Source organism: Neopsephotus bourkii, unplaced genomic scaffold (assembly GCF_033783945.1).
Source record: "Neopsephotus bourkii isolate Nb327-2 ecotype Australia unplaced genomic scaffold, CSIRO-AGI_Nbou_v1 NB_284, whole genome shotgun sequence".
In the NCBI taxonomy this organism is placed as follows: domain Eukaryota; kingdom Metazoa; phylum Chordata; class Aves; order Psittaciformes; family Psittacidae; genus Neopsephotus; species Neopsephotus bourkii.
Genome location: NW_026900793.1, coordinates 230,913 through 252,141, shown reverse-complemented (window position 1 = coordinate 252,141; position 21,229 = coordinate 230,913). Strand labels below are relative to the sequence as shown.

The following is a 21,229-nucleotide window of genomic DNA, read 5'->3' as shown; positions in this document are numbered from 1 at the left end:
ATACTTAACACAGAGAGAGAGCAATAGAGATTTTCTTTAGTAATATATTGTGTGGTACCTCTGCCCTCTTCCCATCCCATCCCAAGATCAACCTTGAAGCTACTGCAGTAACTTCTCATAACTAGGAATGGCATTTTGAGTATAAGAGGTTTTTCAGTTTGAACACATGGAAGGGGTCATGGTGCTAGAATTTAGCTCTGGTTCTGCCGTATTTGCATGGGGGTGACAGTGGTGTTTCTTGAACACAATCAGTTGTTTGATTGTTTGTTGCTCCTTAGCCTGTATTTTTTCAGTGGGACCTCCGAACTTTTCATTTGTTACACACAGTACCTGCACTGGACCAGTGTCGTGTGGTCTTCAACTATACTGGCACAGTTATGTATGGAGGTAGGACTTCTCAGTTTCACATTACTGTCCTTGATCACCTCTGGTTTGAGATAAGTAGATGCTTGTTCTGTGAAATTGGAAGCTTCAGAGAGTCTGTCTCACTCCAGTCTCACTCCAGGCCTTACTGGCATGTGTGAACTCTTTTTTACAGGATATTTATGCTATGTGTGTTGCTGACGAAGTCAGTTTTTCTAACAGCAATATCACAACTCATTTGTGAGATTAAAAATCAACCTATTGAAAAAGAAAATGTGTGTAACGGCAGATCTGATGATGCTTGAGAAGAATTTTATCCTCTGTGTTACGTTTCAGTGATCTGCAGTATCAATAAAGGAGCTCTGAAGAGTATACATTAAATGGGATCTTACTAAGCTATTAAATAAAAAGAAAATTCCTTTAAGAGTCTAATTTGATCTCAAGTTGGTTAATGATCATGATGAATGGAAGGTGGATTTGTGGGATAATCTTTCTTTGTATCAGCTATGCTGCAGGCAGACGATGAAGATGACCTTCTGGAGGAGAGAATGAGAAGTCCCTTTGGCTCTTCTTTCAGGACATTTAATGCAACTGATTATAAACCTATAGGTAAGAGTAAGAGAGAAGCAAATAGCTTGGTCTGGAGGTTTAAAGATTTATTGAAAGTTCTGCTTAGTAACCTTCACTTCCTACTTTCCTTCGCATGAGTGACAAAAATTCTGCTGTGACCTGCTCTGACTGAAGTGTGGGAGTTGGGTTTAACACTGAAATAGGTTCAAGTATCATATCCTGTTCAGTGTGTGACTGTCTTACTTGCTCCTGTTCAGCATTTCTGGCTTTATTTTCCTTTCATCTTTCCAAGTAGGGCATAATCTGAGATAGTAGGTCATTTGGCAAGGATGTCTTTGGTCCCTTTTCAGGAAGTCCCTCCCCACCCTCCCCTTTTCCCAGCAGCATTTCTCCATGCTGGTAGTTCAGAATGCTGTCAGTTTGGCCTCCAGCTTGCAAAGCTTCTGCAGCTAGGCTAATTGCTGCTATGGACATAAACGTGGGGTTTGCTATGAAAGGAGACATGGCTCACCACTTGGTTGCCGCCTATCCTGAAAGATTATCTGTTGTTTAGTGTGCTTAGAGAAGCCAATAAATGTGTTATCAAGGGATGAGGCACTTTGCAGAGTGGATTAAGAACTTACCTGGCTATTTTTTATGACAGTCTCCAACATGTTTATTACAGGTTGAGTTTGTTACAAATGTTTATTTCACTTCAGCTGTTGTTTCTTATCCCACAATTTTATTATCTGCTCTTAGACTTAGATCTTTTATTTCAGCAAGCATTAAGTAACATGCAGTTAACCACTGAGTTTGTTTTGTGATGTTTTCCAGCTACCATTGACGTAAAGCGGAATATCTTCGACTTGTGCACAGACAGCAAGGACTGCTATCTGGCTGTCATTGAGGTAAAGGAGTTAAGAACACACTCTGGGCTCTGTAGCTGTGGTTTGAGTGCAGTACTTCTACTTTCTTCTTAAAACCTTGGAAAGTGATGATTCTGGAGTTCCTAATGTTAAATTCATGTCCCAAGCAGTGGTGGTGTTCTGATGATGGTAAATATGTTGTGAATTTTTTCTTGTCCACCCACAGCAGTCTTGTGTTTCTGCCTGTGATTCCTTAAACTTCCAAACACATTTGCCTCTCTTCTTCAAACACTTCCCATTTTAAAATGCACAGAGGTTTTCTTTTTCATAAGCATAGAGAAATGTATTTTTTTTTACCTATTTATAGCAGTAATTTCCTATTAAAATTTGCACTGTATCAACCAGGAAAACTAATCTTCCTGGGACTTCCCATGGAGCTTTTCTATGAATCACTGTTGTTGTTCCTTTTTCACTTGTCTTCCTAGCAAAATCCCAGAAGCTAAGGATTTGAAGCAAAAATTACTGGGTGAAACTTCTTGTTTGTTAGGGGGGAAGTAAAATTAAACTAACGGGTCCAGTTCTTTGTCCAATAGTATGTTGCCAGTACCCAGTTTCTTGACCCTGAGTATGGACTAATTTAAAATCCTGTCTAGTTAATACTCTGAACCACTGATCCTTAAACACAAAAAAAAAAGCTAGTCAGGAATTTATAGGAGGACAAGCTTCATGTTGTAACTCCTGGAGTTGGAGTTGTCAAGGTAGTGAGGACCAGGTAATGGAAACTTTCATTTATAGGAGCCATTGGAAATGTTACTTCAGGGTATGTGGCAGCAGTGGTTGCTGGGGTCAGACTACTGTCTCCTTGAATTCTTGCTGTATGACAGCTTTTAGCATTCTCTCAAGGCATATGGTTCAATGATATGTCAGGGAGGCAAATTTATAGGGAAGTGATGTGCAGTTAGGTGAGAATGGACCCATAACATGTTAAGGATCCAGTAAATGTTTTAAATCCACTAGTAAGTGTGTGACTTGCAGATGATGGAAGCAGAAAGTAAATAGCTACATCACTCCTGGACCGCTCCTCGAAACCAAAAGAACTTGGTTTTAGTGCTAATTGTACGGCTGCTAGTAAATGGGAGGGAAAGATTTTGGGAATGTTTCTGTGGCTGAGATCAGATACAGCGTTGAATATGAACACCGAGCTTAATTCCTGGGGCTAATTCCTGTGTGGGCATCTCCTCTTCAGAATCAAGGGAGCATGGATGCCATGAATATGGATACAGTTTGCAGACTGTATGAAGTGGGCAGGCAGCGTCTGGCAGAAGATGAAGAGGATGAAGAAGATGATCAGGTGAGAAGTATAGCATTAACCTACTTGTTCAAGAGTAGCTGTTAGCCATCTACATGTGGGAGGCCATAGGTGTTCTTTGTTACCCATAAAGTACAGGTGCCTCATTTGATCTCACCTAATTTGAAGCAGGTCACTTTACTGTCAGCATAAAATTGAGACTATCTCTGCAGAACCTGGGTGAACTTTGTGCCCTGTAAACAGACATAATAGTTTGTAGTTTATTTATTAGTTTGCCTAGGTATTTCAGCCTTCAACATAGAAGCATGGAACGGTTTATTTCAGAATGGATCTTAAAGCTCATCTAGTTCCAATCCCTTGCTGCAGGCTGGGTCACCTCCCCCCAGACCAGGTTGCTCAAAGCCCCATCCAGCCTGACCTTGAACACCATCAGGGATGGGGCAGCCACAGCTTCTTGGGCAACCCATTCCAGTGCCTCTCCACCCTCACAGTAAAGAACTTCTTCCTTATATCTAACCTAAATCTCTCCCGTTTAAGTTTGAATCCATTACCCCTTGTCCTATCGCTACAGTCCCTAATGAGTCCCTCCCCAGCATCCTTGTAGGCCCCCTTCAGATACTGGAAGGCTGCTATGAGGTCTTCACCCAGCTTCTCCAGGTTGAACAGCCCCAGTTTTCTCAGCCTGTCTTTGTATGGGAGGTGCTCCAGTCCCCTTATCATTCTCATGGCCCTCCCCTGGACTTGCTCCAACAGTTCCATGTCCTTCACGTGTTGGGGACACCAGAACTGCACGCAATACTCCAAGTGAGGTCTCACAAGAGCAGAGTAGAGGGGCAGAATCACCTTGTTTGACCTGCTGGTTAGAAACTTTGAGATTTATTATATTAAGATTGGTTGGTTTGGATTTTTTTTTTAGCATTTTAACACCCAGTAGAGATGGTGGTATATGAGTGTTTCCTTTTTCTGTATTCCAAGTGTCATATTTGGGCATAACTTGTCGCCAGTTTCTGAATGAGACAAAACTTGTGACTGATGCAGTGAAACTGCACCCTGCTTCTACACAGCAGAATGTTTGAAGAACTTTCAAGAAAGGTGTGGGCTTGTATTCGGATGTGCTGTTTTTTATTCTCAGATCAGCCATTTGATCTCTGGCAACTTGATGAAAGAGCTAAGAACTGCAGTAAGTGCTCCTCAGGCTGCAGTTGGTAGAACACAGAGTAGTGCAGAATACTTACTACAGTACAGTGAGAATTAAAGACACATTTGTAGCTTTTAGGGTGTCAGGTGTAGGGTTCTCTTGGTTTGGTTTTGATGTTTGGGTTTTTTTGGGGGGGTTTTCTGGCTTTTTTTTTGTGTTGAACACGCAAAGACCTTATGCTTCAATTCCCTAAAGATTTTAAATGCGTTATTCTCTGCTCTTCGGTGTCTGCATTCTAGTAAAATCATGTATTTGTATCTTCTGCATGAAAATCTGACCTCACCTTTTCCCAAAGAATGCCAGAAGGTAATAGTTTGCTGAGCTTTTCCAGACTCTGTAGAAAGCTGGGTTTCTGATACGCTTTCTATCTCTGAATCTTCCTGTTGCTGGGTTAAAACTTACTTTGTAGTTCAGCAGACTGGATGCAGATCCCAGGAAAGAGTACTTTTTTTTTTGTAGCTTGTTGTTACTATTACCCTTTCACTGCTATTCTGAAGATAAAGCAGTAGATCTGTTTGGATACACAGTTGGCTGTCGTGTCCTCTCGGTGTTTACGAATTTGCAGGTGAAGTCTTTCCATTCTGATTTCATATCATTGGTTGCTGTTTCTATCGCTAGATTGGATGGACTCAGTTTAGGAACTGAATGATGGGTAAAGAGTGGAACTCCATGGGAAGCAATGAGCTGGATGGAAATTACTGTTCCTTCCAAAGTATTTCTGCTTTCTTACAGTCCTTACCTTAGGCAGTGGTTCCTGTTTTTGTCTCTGCTTCTGCTAGTTTTGTTCACATTCAGTATATTTTAGCAAGCTTATTTCTTTATGAAATCTCAAAACCCAGTTTGAAGCAGAAATTGATTTTGCATTATACAATGATTAACTAGCAGCTGTTTTGTGACATCACTGGTACGTGTTGACTTAAGTGGAGGTCTGTGTTTGTATAAGAGGACGCAGACTGAATGCTGTTGGTTCCAGGCTATAACACTAGGTACCAAGCAGAGATAAGGTATCTATCATCCATTAAATGTGACTGGGGATGTTTCCTGCCTTACAAATGGAGGTGGCCCCAGCAGAATTGAAGTATGCTAAAAGCTTTTCTGGAAGGTTTATGGAGTATTCAAACAAAGCTGCTTTCGGATTGATTTGCAAGTTAAGAGTGACTAGTTGATATTACATAATTGCTGCTTTGTATGGTCTTTATTTCTGGGGTGTATAGATGTTTCCTAGACAGTAACTTCTAGGGATGGTTACAGTCAAGTGTGTTTTAGTAAGAGAGATTTGGCATTAATATAAACAACATTTATAAGCCCCAATTCATTTCAGTTTATATGTGTTTAACAAAATAGAAACCCCTGGTTTTCTGTCCCACAGCTGTTCACTGCTGTTCCTCCAGGTTTGTTCTAATCTCAGGCTTACAAAATGTAACTTTTGTCTCCATAGAGACATCCAGCATTGAGCTAGAATGAGTAGAGGCTTTCCAGAATAAGGACAGAAGCTCTGGCACGTTTGCGTGTTAGGGCTAACAAGAGTAATTTGCTTACTGATGAACAGGAGTTTTCTGTGTATATGCATGGTCACATATATGTACGTGTTTACTACTTGCTTACTTAAGTTTCTGTGATTTAGGCTTTGAAAAATGGGAAATAGGGTTTCCAGTTTGTTGGGATTTCTCCCATATATACTAAAATGCCTTCTGGCTAAAAGAAGATGTTTTCTGATATTTTTAATCAACGTGGTGTGTGTGGAAATCCACGGGTCAACATTAATCTGGTGTCTCTTTGGTCAAGATTCGTAGAGCAGATGCTGGTTGTTTGGCCCCTGTATCTTCACACCTTGGCTTTATGCATATATATATATTTTTGTATATGATCTGCATGGGTCCATGAGTATAGTTTTTTGCCTGTAGAGAAAGTAGTAAGTAACTGAATTGGCACATGGGCAAGCCTTGCTTGGAAGTCACATGATGCAGAATAAAATTGCTTTAAAATTGTGCTTGAGATAGGAACTGTGAAAAGTATTTGCCTGACATTTTTTAGTTTCAATTTTGATGCCTCATAATGTCAGGTTTGACAAATGTCAACCGATAGCTCTGTGACAGGCTTTTGAAAACCAAAAGACTGAGAGCCTGTAAAATGAACCTTGCAGGGGAATTTGACCTTAGGTATCTTTCGATTCCTTCTCTCATTTAAGCAAAGAAACAAAGCAATTCTATTACTCCCCCTTTCTCAAATCAAACTGAACTGTTACATAAATTACCTTCAGATTAAATGATCAGGCTGACTTAGCTGGCCTGTGCTTGGTATTGCTGCAGTCGATGTTGATGGTTTTGTTTGAAATGCTTGAGAATAGCCCCAGTGTAGCTGAGTTCTTCCTTGGCTGTTGTGCTAGCCCTACATACAAATGCTCCGGAAAAAAAAACCAGCTGCCTTGTCCTAGTTATGGCCAGTAATCCAGAGCTGTCAAGCCTTGGTTAACAGAACAAATGCTAAACAGATATTGATACTCTGTACTTTGTACTTACTATGATAATTGAGGGAAAGCGAAGCTACAACCGGCTTAGCAAGAGCAGGTTTGTGTGCTTTTCTTTGTTGGATGTTTTATTCCAAAAGAATTAGTCTTTCCACCTTGAGCTTTCATGAGTTTTGTGTATTATTCACTGCTAGGTGAGTATCTAAATGGGTCTATCAGTGACCAAGTGTCACAAGTGTTTGCAAGACTATATTCAGTCTATACAAATATGAAACTCTGGGGAAATAGGCAGTTTCATATTCTTTAGTCCTGCAGCTAGGTCCTCCTCTTCTTCCTTGTGTATTTGCCCCTGTTTTAATACACTCCTTCAGAATTAGACTTGGCAAAAATGAGTATTTGAGCTACCGATACAGATGCTGGAACATCTTTTGGTTCTTAACTTGCTTAATTCTGACTTATTTCCGTTTCTTGGCTGATTAGTATCTTGTGTTTCACTCAGTAATCTGCTGTTTTCTGCAGTATGGCAAACCAGGAATTTCAGAGGAAATGGTGCAAAGGAAAGTGAATGTACTGGTCTGGCCTAGAAAGGGCCACATGGTAGTTCCTACGCGCTAGAAGGGGACACTTCAGAAATACTAAGCCATCAGAAAAGCTAAAATCAAGTAGACCACAGAGTAGACTCAAACTGTGAACCTTAAGTGTGGATGGCATGATCTTCTGAGTGGGTTACAGCATTTTCAGTCTGTGCATTTTTTATCTCTTATTTTAGTTTTTCTTTCCATATTAGAGCTTTAAGGCCTTTTTTTCTCTCTTTGGTGTACGTGGATGATGTTGCATCCATGAGGCTTAAGTAGTATTCTCAGTTACTGTCATGTACAGAGAGATCTATGGCTGCATCAGCAGATTGCTTCACCTAGCTGTCCCTGTCCTATAAAGTGTGTTCTACTTCTTTTGCCAGAGCTGAAGAACTGTTAATTATCCTGCAGTGCTTCTGGGCTATGGAAATGGTGATGGTAGGTGTTCTGTCTTTTTGCATTGGCTTAGAAAATTGTAGGTCATGTGAAATCAAAGCTTTGGAGGTAAAGCAATAAGGACTCAAAAGACAATTACTATTCTAGGATATGGTTTAGCCAGGATGAAGAATGTTTTTCCTCCGCTTTCTATGTGGTCTTTGGGATCCTAGTTTCTTACTTGTATTTTAGAACTTTCCCCCTATTTGCCTGCAGCAGCAATTCCACTGTATTTTTATTGCTGTTAGTCTGATACAGGTTTGTTTTCATGTAGATGCTTACTTGCTGGTGAAAAAAAAACAACCCAAACCATAAACCTTAATCCATATTGGCCAATGTATTTGAGAGCCATCAGACCATGGTGGTGCTTTGTCACTACAGGCTGCCTGGGGACCACTGGTTTTTCAGGAGCTGTTACCGTAACATTTGAAGATACACTTTGTTCATAAACCTCCCTTGAGACAAGATGGTTTAAAGGATAATAGCTGAGAGCAAGTATTTTGAAACAAATGTCTCAAAAGGTAATAATATACACGTGTTTATTGCACACCTTAATAGGGATCTTTGTTGCAGCTGGGGAGGCTAACTACAGAGTGGTTTCCATCAAAGACCTGTTCACATAACAGACACATCTTTTGAACAGGCATCCTCCAAACCAAATATTTAAAGAACAATAGTAATAAAGTTTTCCCTATACCTGTACTTCTTAACCCATTTTTAGATAGTAGCAAGTAACTAACAGCTTCAGCCTCTTCAGCTGTTTCAGAATCTAGTTTCATTAACTGTCAGTGCAAACAGAGGAAATTACTGGAAAGGAAAAAGTAATTGGAGCTTTCAGAAGGCTAGACCTAGTGTTATGGAGAAAAACAGATATCTGTTTATCTCAGCAGAGATAAAAGCATATTCTACCTGCTCAGTGACAGAAATCAAATCAAAGGTTGACTTCCTTTCACCTAACACATCTTTCTAGAATTCCCAGAGTAGCCGGGATCCAAGAAAATAGGAGCTGCCTTAGCTGTGATGAGAAATGTCAGCCAGAAGCTTGAGAAAATAAAGAACAAATTCTCATCTCCATAGAATGAGAGTGCATTTACCTGCCAAATGGTGAAATTCCTTTACACACTATTGGTTTTTGTTATGCAGTTAAAGGGATGGGCTTATTTTTGTGACTGAGTGTGAGATCAATGAGAGGAAGGGTGAGAAGCAAATTCAGAAACTGCACTTAGTTCTGAGCCCCTTAAGTTGTTATTCTGAGCCCTGCAGCACAGAGAATATACTAGTCACATTAGAACACATTTATCCCCAGTATTAGGGACTGTATCAACTGCAAAACAATGACTTGTGCATGTGCCTCACAGAGGGCAGTGACTCTGGAGTTTGATTGCTGTCAGCTACATACAGTCATGTTAAAATGGAAACAGTTCACAGGCAAAACCAGAGTAGTGGTTGAAAGAGTCCCTACTGAACATGTCAACCCAACAGAGGCCCAGTTACTTTAAAGTTTTTGTTTATCTGTGTCATGGATGCTCTTCCATTCAGCACAGGTAAGTAGTCATTGTTAGACAAGCTAAACCTGCTTACATAGACTAAGAGAATAACTGCTTTTCTTATTTCTTCACTCCATGTGTTGCCTCTGTGCCATACTGTATGCTGTTTCCTGTATTAAATCTGCACATACCTACATCTGCATAGAACCGTATGGTAAGATTCCTTGCTTGTTACATGTAGTAACTTATGTGCATTCTCAGGCTTCTACGTTTTTAGCTCTGTGACCTCGTTAATGGCTATGAAGAAGTAGAAATTCTAACACTGTGTCCTGGGTTTAGCAGCAGCAGTCATTTTTTCTCCTTCTTGGTAGCTGGTGCAGTGCTGTGTTTTGACTTTCGGGCTCGGAACAAAGCTGATAAAAATGATGTTTTGGTTTGGCCAAGGACTTTGTGAGTCTCATGCTCTGCCAGGGAGGAGGGGAGGCCGGGAGGAAGCAGAGACAGGACACCTGACCCAAACTGACCAAAGAGGTATTCCATACCACAGCACGTCATGCCGAGGGGGGAACTGGGGGGGAACCCGGAAGGAGAGGGGGTCGGCCGGGTCGGACTGGCGGTTCGGCGCGTGGTATTGTACTCCTTTCCTTTGCTGTTTTCTCTTATCATTGTTGTCGTTGGTGGTAGCAGTGGTGATTCGTATTGTACCTTAGTTACTAAACTGTTCTTATCTCAAGCCGTGGGAGTTGCATTTCTTTTTGATTCTCCTCTCCGTTCCCCCAGGAGTAGGGGGAGGGCAAGAAGGGGGGGAGTGGGTAACAAGCTGTCTGGCTGTGGGTTAAACCACGACACACTGAAATATCCAAGGAGGTAAAAGTAGGTACAGGCCTGCAGGGTGAACAAGAGGAATACTTAGCATGAATTTAATGGTATGCTAATATGAAACGAGTTTGAGTTTGCTGGCTGAGGGGAAGGGTGGAGACAAGGTAATCTAGGACATAAAATTCCTTACATGCTTGACCCCCTAGAAGGACTGTTGGCTATATTTAAGGTTTTCCATTGTCTGTTGTTCAGGGAGGGTTACGAAGAGTGTGTGTGAGAGGAGGATTGGATGGAAACTCTTGTGACTGAAAACCAGACATTGTCACTTTGTCACTTTGGAGAATTGCATGGCAAAGGATCAGAAAGTACCAGTATGCTACACAGATGCTTTGGAAGCAAAGAAAATAATTGTCAGAAGATGCGACAAGGGGATTGTCTTGGAGAAAGATTGATTGGAGAAAGATGAATTACTAAAACAAGATGAGATTTATTCCTCTGGAGTAGGATTTGTATTTGAATAATCATGTGTTCTTTTTATATGAAGGCAAAGCTCCTTCCCATGCTGCAAATAGCTAATTAAAATAATAGTGATATTTTGGAAGAGATCAGATTTTTAAAAATGAGTTTTCTGTTCTTTAGGGGAAACCAGGGGAAGGAGGGTGAAAGACAAGGAGAAATAAACTAGTAGGGAGTTTCTTGCAAAAGCAAATAAATTGACCAAAATAATGAGACTCTGGAAATACTAGAAAAAAAAAAACCCACAAAAACCCCACAAACCAACCAAAAACATCCTAGCTGCAAATAGCCAGAAGTGAAAATAGCCAGAGAGTGGGAAAAACTTCACTGGCCTTTGATTAACTGTTTTACAGGTAGAGAGAAGACATCCTCATATATGAAAATAAGAATAGTAATGCCATATATATAGTATGATTCAGACTGAGATGCAGTAGAGATTGTGCTTTCAAGCAAAGGGGCTGCTGCTGGAAAGCATCTGCAGGTGGGAGGTGTTGACTTGGAAATGCTGATAGGAGGTGAGCATGGGGCTGGGGAAAGAGCAGTTGTGAGATGGTGACAGCCAAACAGTTCATAGAGCAGTAACAGGGAAACCTGTTGACATAATACTTGCTTTGGACTCTTAGGAGAGGAAGTGAGGTGTCAGATGGAAAGATTAAGCTTATTGTAACAGTTGAAACCATGTCAAATAAGCAAATGACCAGTGACCTGTAAATGTGAAAACTTGACTTAAGGTTTCCAAACCTAATATGACAGGCTGAGAACCTAATGACAGGCTAAGGAAACTGGGACTGTTCAGCCTGAAGAAGAGAAGCTGTGTGGAGACCTCATAGCAGCTTTGAGTATCTGAAGGAGGCCTGCAGGAATGCCAGAGAGGGACTCTTCATCAGGGCCTGTAGCAATAGGACAAGGAGCAATGGGTTTAAACTTAAACAGAAGAGATTTAGTTTAGATATAAGGAAGAAATTCTTTACTGTGAGAGTGCTGAGGCGCTGGCACAGGCTGCCCAAGGAAGCTGTGCCTGCCCCATCCCTAGCAGTGTTCAAGGCGAGGTTGGATGGGGCTTTGAGCAACCTGGTCTGGTGTGAGGCGTCCCTGCCCATGGCAGGGGATTGAAACTAGATGAGCTTTAAGGTCCCTTCCAACCTAAACCACTTTCATTCTATGAAGTATGTGCAAACGAGCATCAAACACCAATGTGGAAGAAAATAACATAACCCTTGAACAAGAGCAAAGTGTATTTACTAAGCTCTTAACAGGCTGTAAATACTGACAACATTATGAGGTAGGTCAAGCAGTTACAGTGCTGCCACCCTTACAGATACCATTATGTAGGGGCATTTACAAAATGCCATTCCTTTAGGGGATGTTTATTTTACTAGAATGCCATTCCTTTAGGAAAACTTTTAGGAAAGTTTTTTCCTTTGTAGGTATAAATGATAAATCAATTGAATCAACTTACTTGGCTTTCTGAGTGTTAACGTAGGATCACAAACTGGGTAGAAAAGTGACCAGTAATTTGCTTTGAGGTTATCTAGGTATAATCCTTTTCTGGTTCTGTAAGTTGATGCTCAGTAGTTTTCTTGTGCTGCTACATCTTTGTAAATCTGCCTGTATGCAGGCATGTTAAACAGCTGATGTGAGTCACTTTTGGCCTCTTAAAACATCCTCAAAGTAGTTCTAGGGTCATAGGCTGTGTGTTGAAGCCATTTATGTGCTAAATTAGTGAATTTTGGTGAGTGTTGAGAGATTTCTCTTATGTTGCACACTTAATTGTCCTATTTTGCAGTCTTACTCTAGAACTTACAGTTCCTGCATCCTTTGTACTTGTCTAAAATGTACAGCTAATGATATTGTACAGTACTGAGTTATACTCTTTAAGACTTTTTGACTTGCTGATCCTACCCTGAAATGCTGTTTTTCTGACTAAACTAGTCTTTATGAGTTGATAACTCAGTCGCTGAGGTGAGCAGCTCGAGAGAGGATGCGTTCAACACCGGAGCAGGGGGGAGATCAGCGTCCAGGAGCCTCAACTCAGAGCAGCGAGAGCCACCGAAGGAGCCTCGAGTCCTCGCCAGAACCTGCCCAGGAGCCGGCAGCTCCGCTGAGGCGAGCAGGGACTCACAGGGGGTGGAGGCACCAGCCCTGAGTGGTTAAAAACCTGCCCCAGGGAGCGCGGCGAGGCAGTTGGCGCAGCAGTTCGAGAGGGATGGTGAGAGCTCGAAGTGTGAGCAGGGCCCAGTCTGGGAGCTCTGCTCTGGCTGCCCTGGCGGTGCCCAGCGTAGGCACCCAGACAGAGCCATGACAGGGGAGGCTGCAGTGCAGAGCTGGGAGTGTAGAGAGTGCCTGCACTGCTCTGGTGAGGGGAGGGTGCCCAATGGGCAGGGCTGCACTCTGTGCTCCCTGGTGGAGGTCCTGCAGCAGGGGCTGAGCTGCGGGATGCTGTTGATAGAGTGCAAGATGTCAGGGCAGCTGAGAGGAAGCAGGACTGCCTGCTCCAGGCCCAAACTGTGCAGGGCTAGGGTTAGCTTCCCCTCCAGCTCGTGAAGGAAAGAAGGAGGCCGTTAACCCGGGAAGCTGGGAATTGGTGACAAAAAAAAAACAAACCAACAACAAAAAAAGGAGGAAAAGGACAATTAAAAGCAAGGGGCTTCCTCTTAAATCTGTTGTCCCCACGCAGAACCGCTTTGCAGTCCTGGAGGCTAATGAGGAAGCGCACTCGCACCAGAAACAGCAGGCTCATGCACTGGGAAAGAAGATCTCTACTGGTGCTGCCAGGAAAAAGAAGCGGGTCATAGTAGTAGGGGACTCTACTTTGAAAGGGACAGAAGCACTCATCTGTCGGCCTGACCCAGCCTCAAGGGAGGTGTGTTGACTACCAGGGGCACGGATCAGGGATGGCCACATGCAAAGAGTTGTGGCCAATGGCTCAATGTCCAGCTGGAGACCAGTAACGAGTGGTGTCCCTCAGGGATCTGTGTTGGGACCGGTCTTGTTTAACACCTTCATCACTGACATGGACAGTGGGATTGAGTGCGCCCTCAGCAAGTTTGCCGATGACACCAAGCTGTGTGGTTCAGTTGATGCACTGGAGGGAAGGAATGCCATCCAGAGGGACCTTGACACATTTGTGAGGTGGGCTGATGCCAACCTCATGAAGTTTAACCATGCCAAGTGCAAGGTCCTACACCTGGGTGGGAGCAATCCCAGGCACAGCTACAGGCTGGGCAGAGAAGAGATTCAGAGCAACCCTGTGGAGAAGGACTTGGGGGTGCTGGTCAATGAGAAAATGAACATGAGCCAGCTTCAGTGTGCGCTTGCAGCCCAGAAAGCAACAGTATCCTGGACTGCATCGAAAGGAGCGTGACCAGCAGGTCGAAGGAGGTGATCCTGCCCCTCTACTCTGCTCTTGTGAGACCTCACTTGGAGTATTGTGTGCAGTTCTGGTGTCCTCAACATAAAAAGGACATGGATCTGTTGGAACAAGTCCAGAGGAGGCCATGAGGATGATCAGGGACTGGAGCACCTCCCTTATGAAGACAGGCTGAGAAAGTTGGGGCTGTTCAGCCTGGAGAAGAGAAGCTGCGTGGAGACCTCATTGCAGCCTTCCAGTATCTGAAGGGGGCCTATAAGGATGCTGGGGATGGACTCTTCATTAGGGACTGTAGTGATAGGACAAGGGGTAATGGGTTAAAACTTAAACAGGGGAAGTTTATATTGGATATAAGGAGGAAATACTTTTTCTGTTAGGGTAGTGAGGCACTGGAATGGGTTGCCCAGGGAGGTTGTGAATGCTCCATCCCTAGTGGTGTTCAGGGCCAGGTTGGACGAGGCCTTGGCTGACATGGTTTAGTGTGAGGTGTCCCTGCCCATGGCAGGGGGTTTGGAACTGGATGATCTTAAGGTCCTTTCCAACCCTAACTATTCTATGATTCTATGATGCTAAGTCTTCAGTTGAGTCAAGCAATTTGTAAGTTGAACTGGGGCCTGTCCCTGTACTGACATCTTACTTAGATCTGTGGATAGCTATTCTGCACTAAAGTTGCAGCCTCATTGCTGTTTTGTTTCATTCTCTTGTTTGCTTAAATTGCCAGCTTTGTCTATTACGTTATTTTTCAGCCTTTTTTCTTTAACTGGGGTGAAGTCAACAGCTATGTATTTATGTAGAGAAGTGGGGCCACTTTGTGTATGAAACGGGGTGGATGTTTCCTAGACCAAAATTCCTTTATAATCTCAATGCTGTGTTTTTGAAGAGCAGAAAGAGTTGGCCATCCAGGTATGCTGATACATATTGCCATCTGCATTGCAGCTGTTACACAGTGACATCTTTGTATGCTGGAGATGAAGACGAGTAACACTAGTATGGTACTCAGTGGGCACTCTAAACTGTTCTACTCTTGTTATCTATCAAGTTAAAGCTTCCTTAAGTTAATCCTGAATTTAGATATCTACAAACAATTAATATACCTGAATCACAGGGTAACTAAAATGGGTAGCAATGTGACATCCTTCGTTCAAAAGCTGAGCTCTGTCTTCTCCCTGTGAGTGTTGCATACTCTGTTAAAGGGGGGAACTGGATTTCTTCTTTTTTCTGAGGCTGGGATTGTTTGTAATCTTACATGAATTAAGTAGGAAGGAGGGTTTTGGTCTAGCTATACTGTAATAATAGCGCCCCAAGAATATCAGGCAGTGAGTTGTGAGTTCTGATAGTGAGGTAAAGTGTTTTACAGAGAACAGGTTACGAGATGGTCAATTTGTGATTCTGTAATACTACGCTTGTACCTTCTGCAAAGATGAGATAACTGGCAGCTGTGAAGTGGCTTCTGTTGGAGAGGTAAAAGAATATTCTCACATTCCTCCTCTGATTCCTCAGAAGACAACATGAACAGTTCAAGTTCTGATCTAAGCAACTTTTACAGAGAACAGCCCAAACAGAAGAACATCTTTTGGCATCTAAAGAAGTTGGTGATAGCTAAAAGAATTCCTTGGTATTGTTTAAGTTGCATGGAGTGTGCTGGTCCATGGATTCTTGTGGATCAGTTTAATGAGGAAGATAAGCACAGGTATGTGCTTATTTTGCATAGATGTCCATGCTAGTGGTTCTTTCTACCAGCACCCAAAGCTCTTGGGAACTGCTGATGGGTAGGTAGGAGCTTGCTTTTGGAGGGTCCTTCACAGACCCAGATGTGGTTTGGAATAATTGTTCTGCCTATCTTCCCTGTGTGACATTGCACAAGGTTTTGTTTCACTGCTGTTACTTGGTGTGCTTGCATGGGTCATTGGGGAAGGCATGCCATTTTTTATGTGTATATGGATCCCTATGTGAGACACTTGTGGTATTTGGTGAGCATACCCATTAACAGTCTGGATATCACTTACATATGATGGTGTCAGGCTCCACTTGCTATTTCCTCACACCTTTCTCAGCTGTATTTCCCACAGCTTGGCTTTGGGTGCAGAAGGTCAGTGTTCTTTCTTAAGAGAGATCTCACCACATACATGCAAGCCTTGTATTTCTAGACTGGAGTATTGCTGTGTGCCTGCAGAGGTTTGTGCTTGGAGATGGTTCAGAAGCTAATGCAGAATTAATTTGCCTATTAGCAGAAGCATCAGTTTCTAAGTTTTGTTCTTTAAAGGGAGATGAGGTACAGGCTTCTCACTAGTTAAGATGACTCCTCTTGAACTGTGCTCTGTGTCACTCATTCAGCTTGGTGAAAGCATGCACTTGTGTGCATGTTGTGCTCCCTCTGTCACACGTGACTTCTTGCAGTGTGGTTTTCACACTATTTTCTGGTTTACCAAGGACAGATAGAATTAAGATCTTGTCTTACTGTTCTTAGGTGGTGGGGTTTTTTTTAAATGAGTGTGGCCTGATTCTAATCGCCTACTTCAGGTAAAGTAATTTAAACTGGCAAGGTGGAAACATTTCATTTCCCTACTCTTCTGTTGCTGTTTGTATTTTCACAAAGGACTGTTTCCTCACTGGTTGATAGTATCCTTCAAAGTTGATTTGCAGCTGAATGATGCAGCCTTTATGTAATTTGGCTCTTATTCTTTCAGATGGAAGAAATCTTTAGCTTTTTAGAACTGTATTTCATTTCATCCTATATTTGAAGGATGATGTTGCTACATATTCCTTGCTGTAAGCTTGAATGAAAATGTTGACAAAACAGTATTTTGGTTACCAATAAATAGAGTAAATGTGAAACGTAATCAAATTCAGTAGTGTTTGACATTTTAAGTCACTGCGGGCTAGATATTTAGGAAAAAAAATGCTTTCAGAAAGTCCACAGATGTGGAAGCAGAGGGTACCCAAGTCATTTCAGAATCCTTTAGTTTTCAACTACATGGACTCTAAATGAATCTTTTAGACAATACACTTTTTTCCTCATGTCTACAGTTGCGCCTCTGTTTCCAGACACTGAAAAACTTGGCTGAATTTTCCAAGCTTTTGAAGCAAATTGACCTCTTCCTTTCCAGTCTCAGAGTTTAGCTATTGAAAAAGGAAAAGTTTTTAATCAGTTTTCAATTGTGACTAAAGTTTAAGACACTGTTCTCTCTGCAGGTATTGCACAGCACAAAAGTAAAAGTAAGGCAAAAGCTTTCATACTCAATTCAACATATTTCATGGGAAATGATACTCAATATGATATAGCACTGCAGTTTAAAACTGAACTGCAAGGAAGGTATTTCCTTTCCCAGTGTGTATACAATTCAAAAAGCAGTGTCCACTTATCTGAGACTTGAAGTTCGTAATTGCCTAAAATAAGCATAGGCTTTAACACAGGTTGTTTTAATTTTATACTTAATATATGCTTATTCAGAAAGAAGATTCTGTGTACTAAACCATAGCTTTCATGCTCCATTTAAATAGCACAGCACTTCTGGTCAGTGGTGGAGACTTGCCTGCTTTTTACAAGCGAAGAAACAATAAAAGTTGCCCAGGCTTTTTGCCATTCCTTGTTCCTTTTGCCTGTGACAGATGTTGGATTTGTGTGGGTGTGGTGGATTTGTTTTATAGCACTGACTGAAGAAAAAGCAGACTGGGGAGATGACAGTGAGGTATTTTTCCTCTGTCCTTTTAGATCTGAAAATACAGTGTTCTAAACAGCACAGTGTGAGTGTGGTGAGCTTGAGCACCAAACTAATCCTTGAAGTGGGTTGTTAAGTATCTGTCTTAACTGCTTTATAATTTGGGAAAACGTGATCTTTTCTGAAACAAAAGGACAATTAAGATTGAATGACTTGAGCTGACCTCCTGCTACACAAGAGCATCCTGTTAGAGAAAGAGGGTGTGAGTCTGAGGAGAGATGCAGGTATACTGAACCCTTTCTTTGAGTCTTGGAGACTTCTTAGAGCTTGGCTCAGGATGGCACTTCTTGGCCTCTGGTTTGTCTGGAAGAACAAAAGGACTGTAACAGCTTCTTCCCACTCAGTATTATCTGCTAGGTACAGATTTCTGGATTTGACCTGTACAATGAGGAATTCAGTTGCCTTATTGAATGCAAATTCTTATGGTTTGACAGAGGAAGATTTTGCTCCACAGGTAAATGCCAGAGATGAGACTCCTGAGCTGCTTTAAACAGTTCTGTCATATGAGTGATTGAGGGATTGTGTTAAGCTAATAGTATCTTACTCTACATCTTACATCTCATCTAAATCAGAAATGACTGAGACTGAACATGCATGCTGTTTAATGCAAAATAAGAGGTTTTGGTCCAGTTGAAACTAAAGCAGTTTGTGTAAGAGTAGTAACAAAGCCATGGATTAACAGGTTTTACTGGATGTCCTCCTCAAAAGTGCATTGTGGTGTCACATGTTGATGGCCAGTATGGGAGAGGAGCTTGAGCCAATGGTACCTGTGCTGCCCCAGCATTTTGCAGATAAGACTTTGCTGGCCTGCAAATGATGGTAGCATGTGTCGTGTTCTGTAGTTGTGGAGAGAAAGTGTTTATTTATAATGTGTGGTGTTTATAACGTGTGATGTCTGGATATGGGGAGAAGTGAAACAACAGGTATGCTTTCTTCAATTATTCTTACTCCATTTTACATTTATTTTAATGTCTGCAATGGACTATTTTTGCTGTGTCTATAGGAGGAAGAAGAGCAAGAGGAAGAAGACGATGATGAAGATGATGATGATACAGATGACCTTGATGAATTAGATACGGACCAGCTGCTAGAGGCTGAGCTGGAGGAAGATGAGAACAATGAGAATGCTGGTGAGGATGGAGAAAATGACTTTTCTCCCTCTGATGATGAGGAGCTTGCCAACCTCCTGGAAGAGGGAGATGAGGGTGAAGATGAAGATTCTGATGCTGACGAGGAAGTCGAGCTGATTCTTGGAGATAGTAAGTGTGTGCCTAGCTTGGTGACCACAGGTGACTTGTTCTCTACCTAAATCTCCCCTGAAATGACCTAGCTGACTTTCCTTCTTGCTGGTATGAAAGGCACTAATCATTGTGCTTGTTCACCTGTGGCCTCTCCTAGTAATCTGTCAGTAAAAATAGCTACTATTTGAGAGAACAACTGAAAGTTCTGGAAAGGAAGGTGCCTCCTTTCTTCAAGTGCTCCCAGGTGCATATGTGAGAACTTGGCACTTGGCAGGCCAAGAAATTCCATGTGAAGAAGCCTTGTCTGGTTGCTTGTGTGTCCCACCTGTCTTCTTTGCCTTATTTGTACTTGTAAGGACAGAAAAGCATTTTTGGTTCTTGGTGCTATTCTTTCTCTTCTGTAATTGCTTAAAGTGCAAAACAAACATGGTATTTCTGACTTCACTTCCTTTTTTAGATTCTTCTGAAGCTAACATAACTTTTGGGATAACATTTAAATTGTTCTTTTCCTGGCATTGCACAGGTTTGAAAAGTTAACAGCGTGTGTGTGTTTCTCTGTATGTATGAGAAAGAAAGAACTGAACTTTGGATGTAACAATTACATTTGTAGAAAGGCTTCACAAGAACAAGAAGGTGAGCAGGACAGCATCAGGCTTGGGATTTGTGACACCAGATTCTGTTCCCTTTTTTTGCAGCACAAGTTTTTAGTATGTGCAGCCAAGTTATTTTTAACTTCCAAGCTGTGACATGGAGATTAAGTAGTTACGTTTAAGTTAGAAGGTGGGTAAGGATGAGTAATTACAGAGTGCAAGGAATGTGAAGTCCTGCAGTGGTAGGAGATAAATGTGAGGGCTGTGGTGGAATCAATCTTCCCTGCGTGTGTGCTGGAGGATTAAGCATGCCAGGACTCTGTTTTGGCACTGATGTGGCTGGCAGACTCATCCACGTCTTCTCTGTTCACATGTAGAGCAGTAATTTTTAAGGATGTGGCCACATATGGTTGCCAGAGTTATTCTGTGGGGTAAGTTTGTTGTTCTCTTGAAGGTAGTAGGCATACAATGCAGGGCTTTATAGGGCATTTACATAGCTCAAATTCATTAATAGCATATTGCAGTTCAACGCTTTGGGACCGTGGATAACTTCTGCCTGTCCCAGTAGCTGTCAGGACCTTTTTAACACAACTTCACTGCTGTTTCTTCATGGGGTGCAGGACCAGAAGTTATTAAGAGAGCACCCAGAGTGCTGGAACTGGAATTGTCCAAGGGTCAGAATGAAAAGTAACTACAGGAACAGTTAATGAAATGGCCTGAAACAAAACTAGGTGCTACTTGACACGTGGGTATTTCAAGTGTGCTCTGCAGAGCACTATATATTATGAAATGGTCACATCTGTACGCTGTTTAGAGGTAGAACTTTGATCTGGTATTGCAGTGGGCCTGCAGCCAAATGATTCTGTGGCTGTTAGGTTGCTTAGCAGCATCATTGGGAACTTAAAGCAGGGAGCGCAGTTCTGCCAAGCTGATGTGTGGTCCTTGCACAGGGTTTGGTGAGTGGGGTTCTGTGACTGCTTCTCTGTTATTTCAACTTCATCTGGCTTGCTTTTGTTTCTCACCCAGCAAGAGCAATTACAGTTTCCCTCTTCTTTGCTTATGCTGTGTTCCAGAATGAAAAGTTGTAAGAGCACTGACACTGTTGCCCAGTACGGACCTGAGGCATGGTGGTAAAATTAGAGTGCTTCTCCTGCAGACCATTGCTGTGTTTTGGATGAACCTCCACAACATACAGTGGGCATGCTTCAAAACAAAATAATTCAAAGAACAGTTGAAACTGCTTTGGTCCCTTGTGCTTTAGAAGAGGTGTTATTTCCTTTTCAGGAATCATCCATGGAGAGCCTTTTAAGGATAAATTTATCTTCCTCCTCCTTTGCTACCTCCTTGGGGTGGGTAGATCTGTTTTATCCGTAGCAGTTTATACAGCGTGCAGATAGAGGTTGTTCCTGGACAGGTGGGGTGTCCTTTTTGAAATGCATGTGTGACACAGGATGGAAAAAATACATGGAATTCTCACCAGCAGCATGGCTGACTCTTCTGTCTTTTTCTGTTATCAAAAATGGCTATTTCCAGGCAGGTCTGTAAACTTCTGCCCAGCATTTTACTGCAGCTAGGTTTACACTGAGCTCAAAACCGGAACGCTATGTGGTGAATTGGAGAATAAAGAATTAGGAGATCCCTTTTCAAAGGTCTTCTTTGGTGTTTAAAAATAAAACCCACAGCAGTTTACTTTTCTTCTCCAGAGTTTCTGGATTATCTTGCTTG

General features: G+C 42.1%; 1 protein-coding gene across 3 annotated transcripts in view; it reads left to right on the top strand.

Moving 5' to 3' along the window:
* DCAF1 (DDB1 and CUL4 associated factor 1) overlaps positions 1 to 21,229 on the top strand; it is a 55,835-nt gene that overhangs the window by 33,047 nt on the left and 1,559 nt on the right. For 2 of the 3 annotated variants that reach the window (XM_061346916.1, XM_061346915.1), the window contains exons 19-23: positions 294 to 387; positions 868 to 972; positions 1,747 to 1,820; positions 3,025 to 3,129; positions 18,677 to 18,932. In XM_061346916.1, coding sequence (XP_061202900.1) covers positions 294 to 387; positions 868 to 972; positions 1,747 to 1,820; positions 3,025 to 3,129; positions 18,677 to 18,932 — 634 coding nt within the window. Of the gene's footprint in view, positions 1 to 293; positions 388 to 867; positions 973 to 1,746; positions 1,821 to 3,024; positions 3,130 to 7,710; positions 7,766 to 9,120; positions 9,307 to 18,676; positions 18,933 to 21,229 lie in introns of those variants that run through there. The other variant, XR_009724511.1, reaches the window with a different exon arrangement.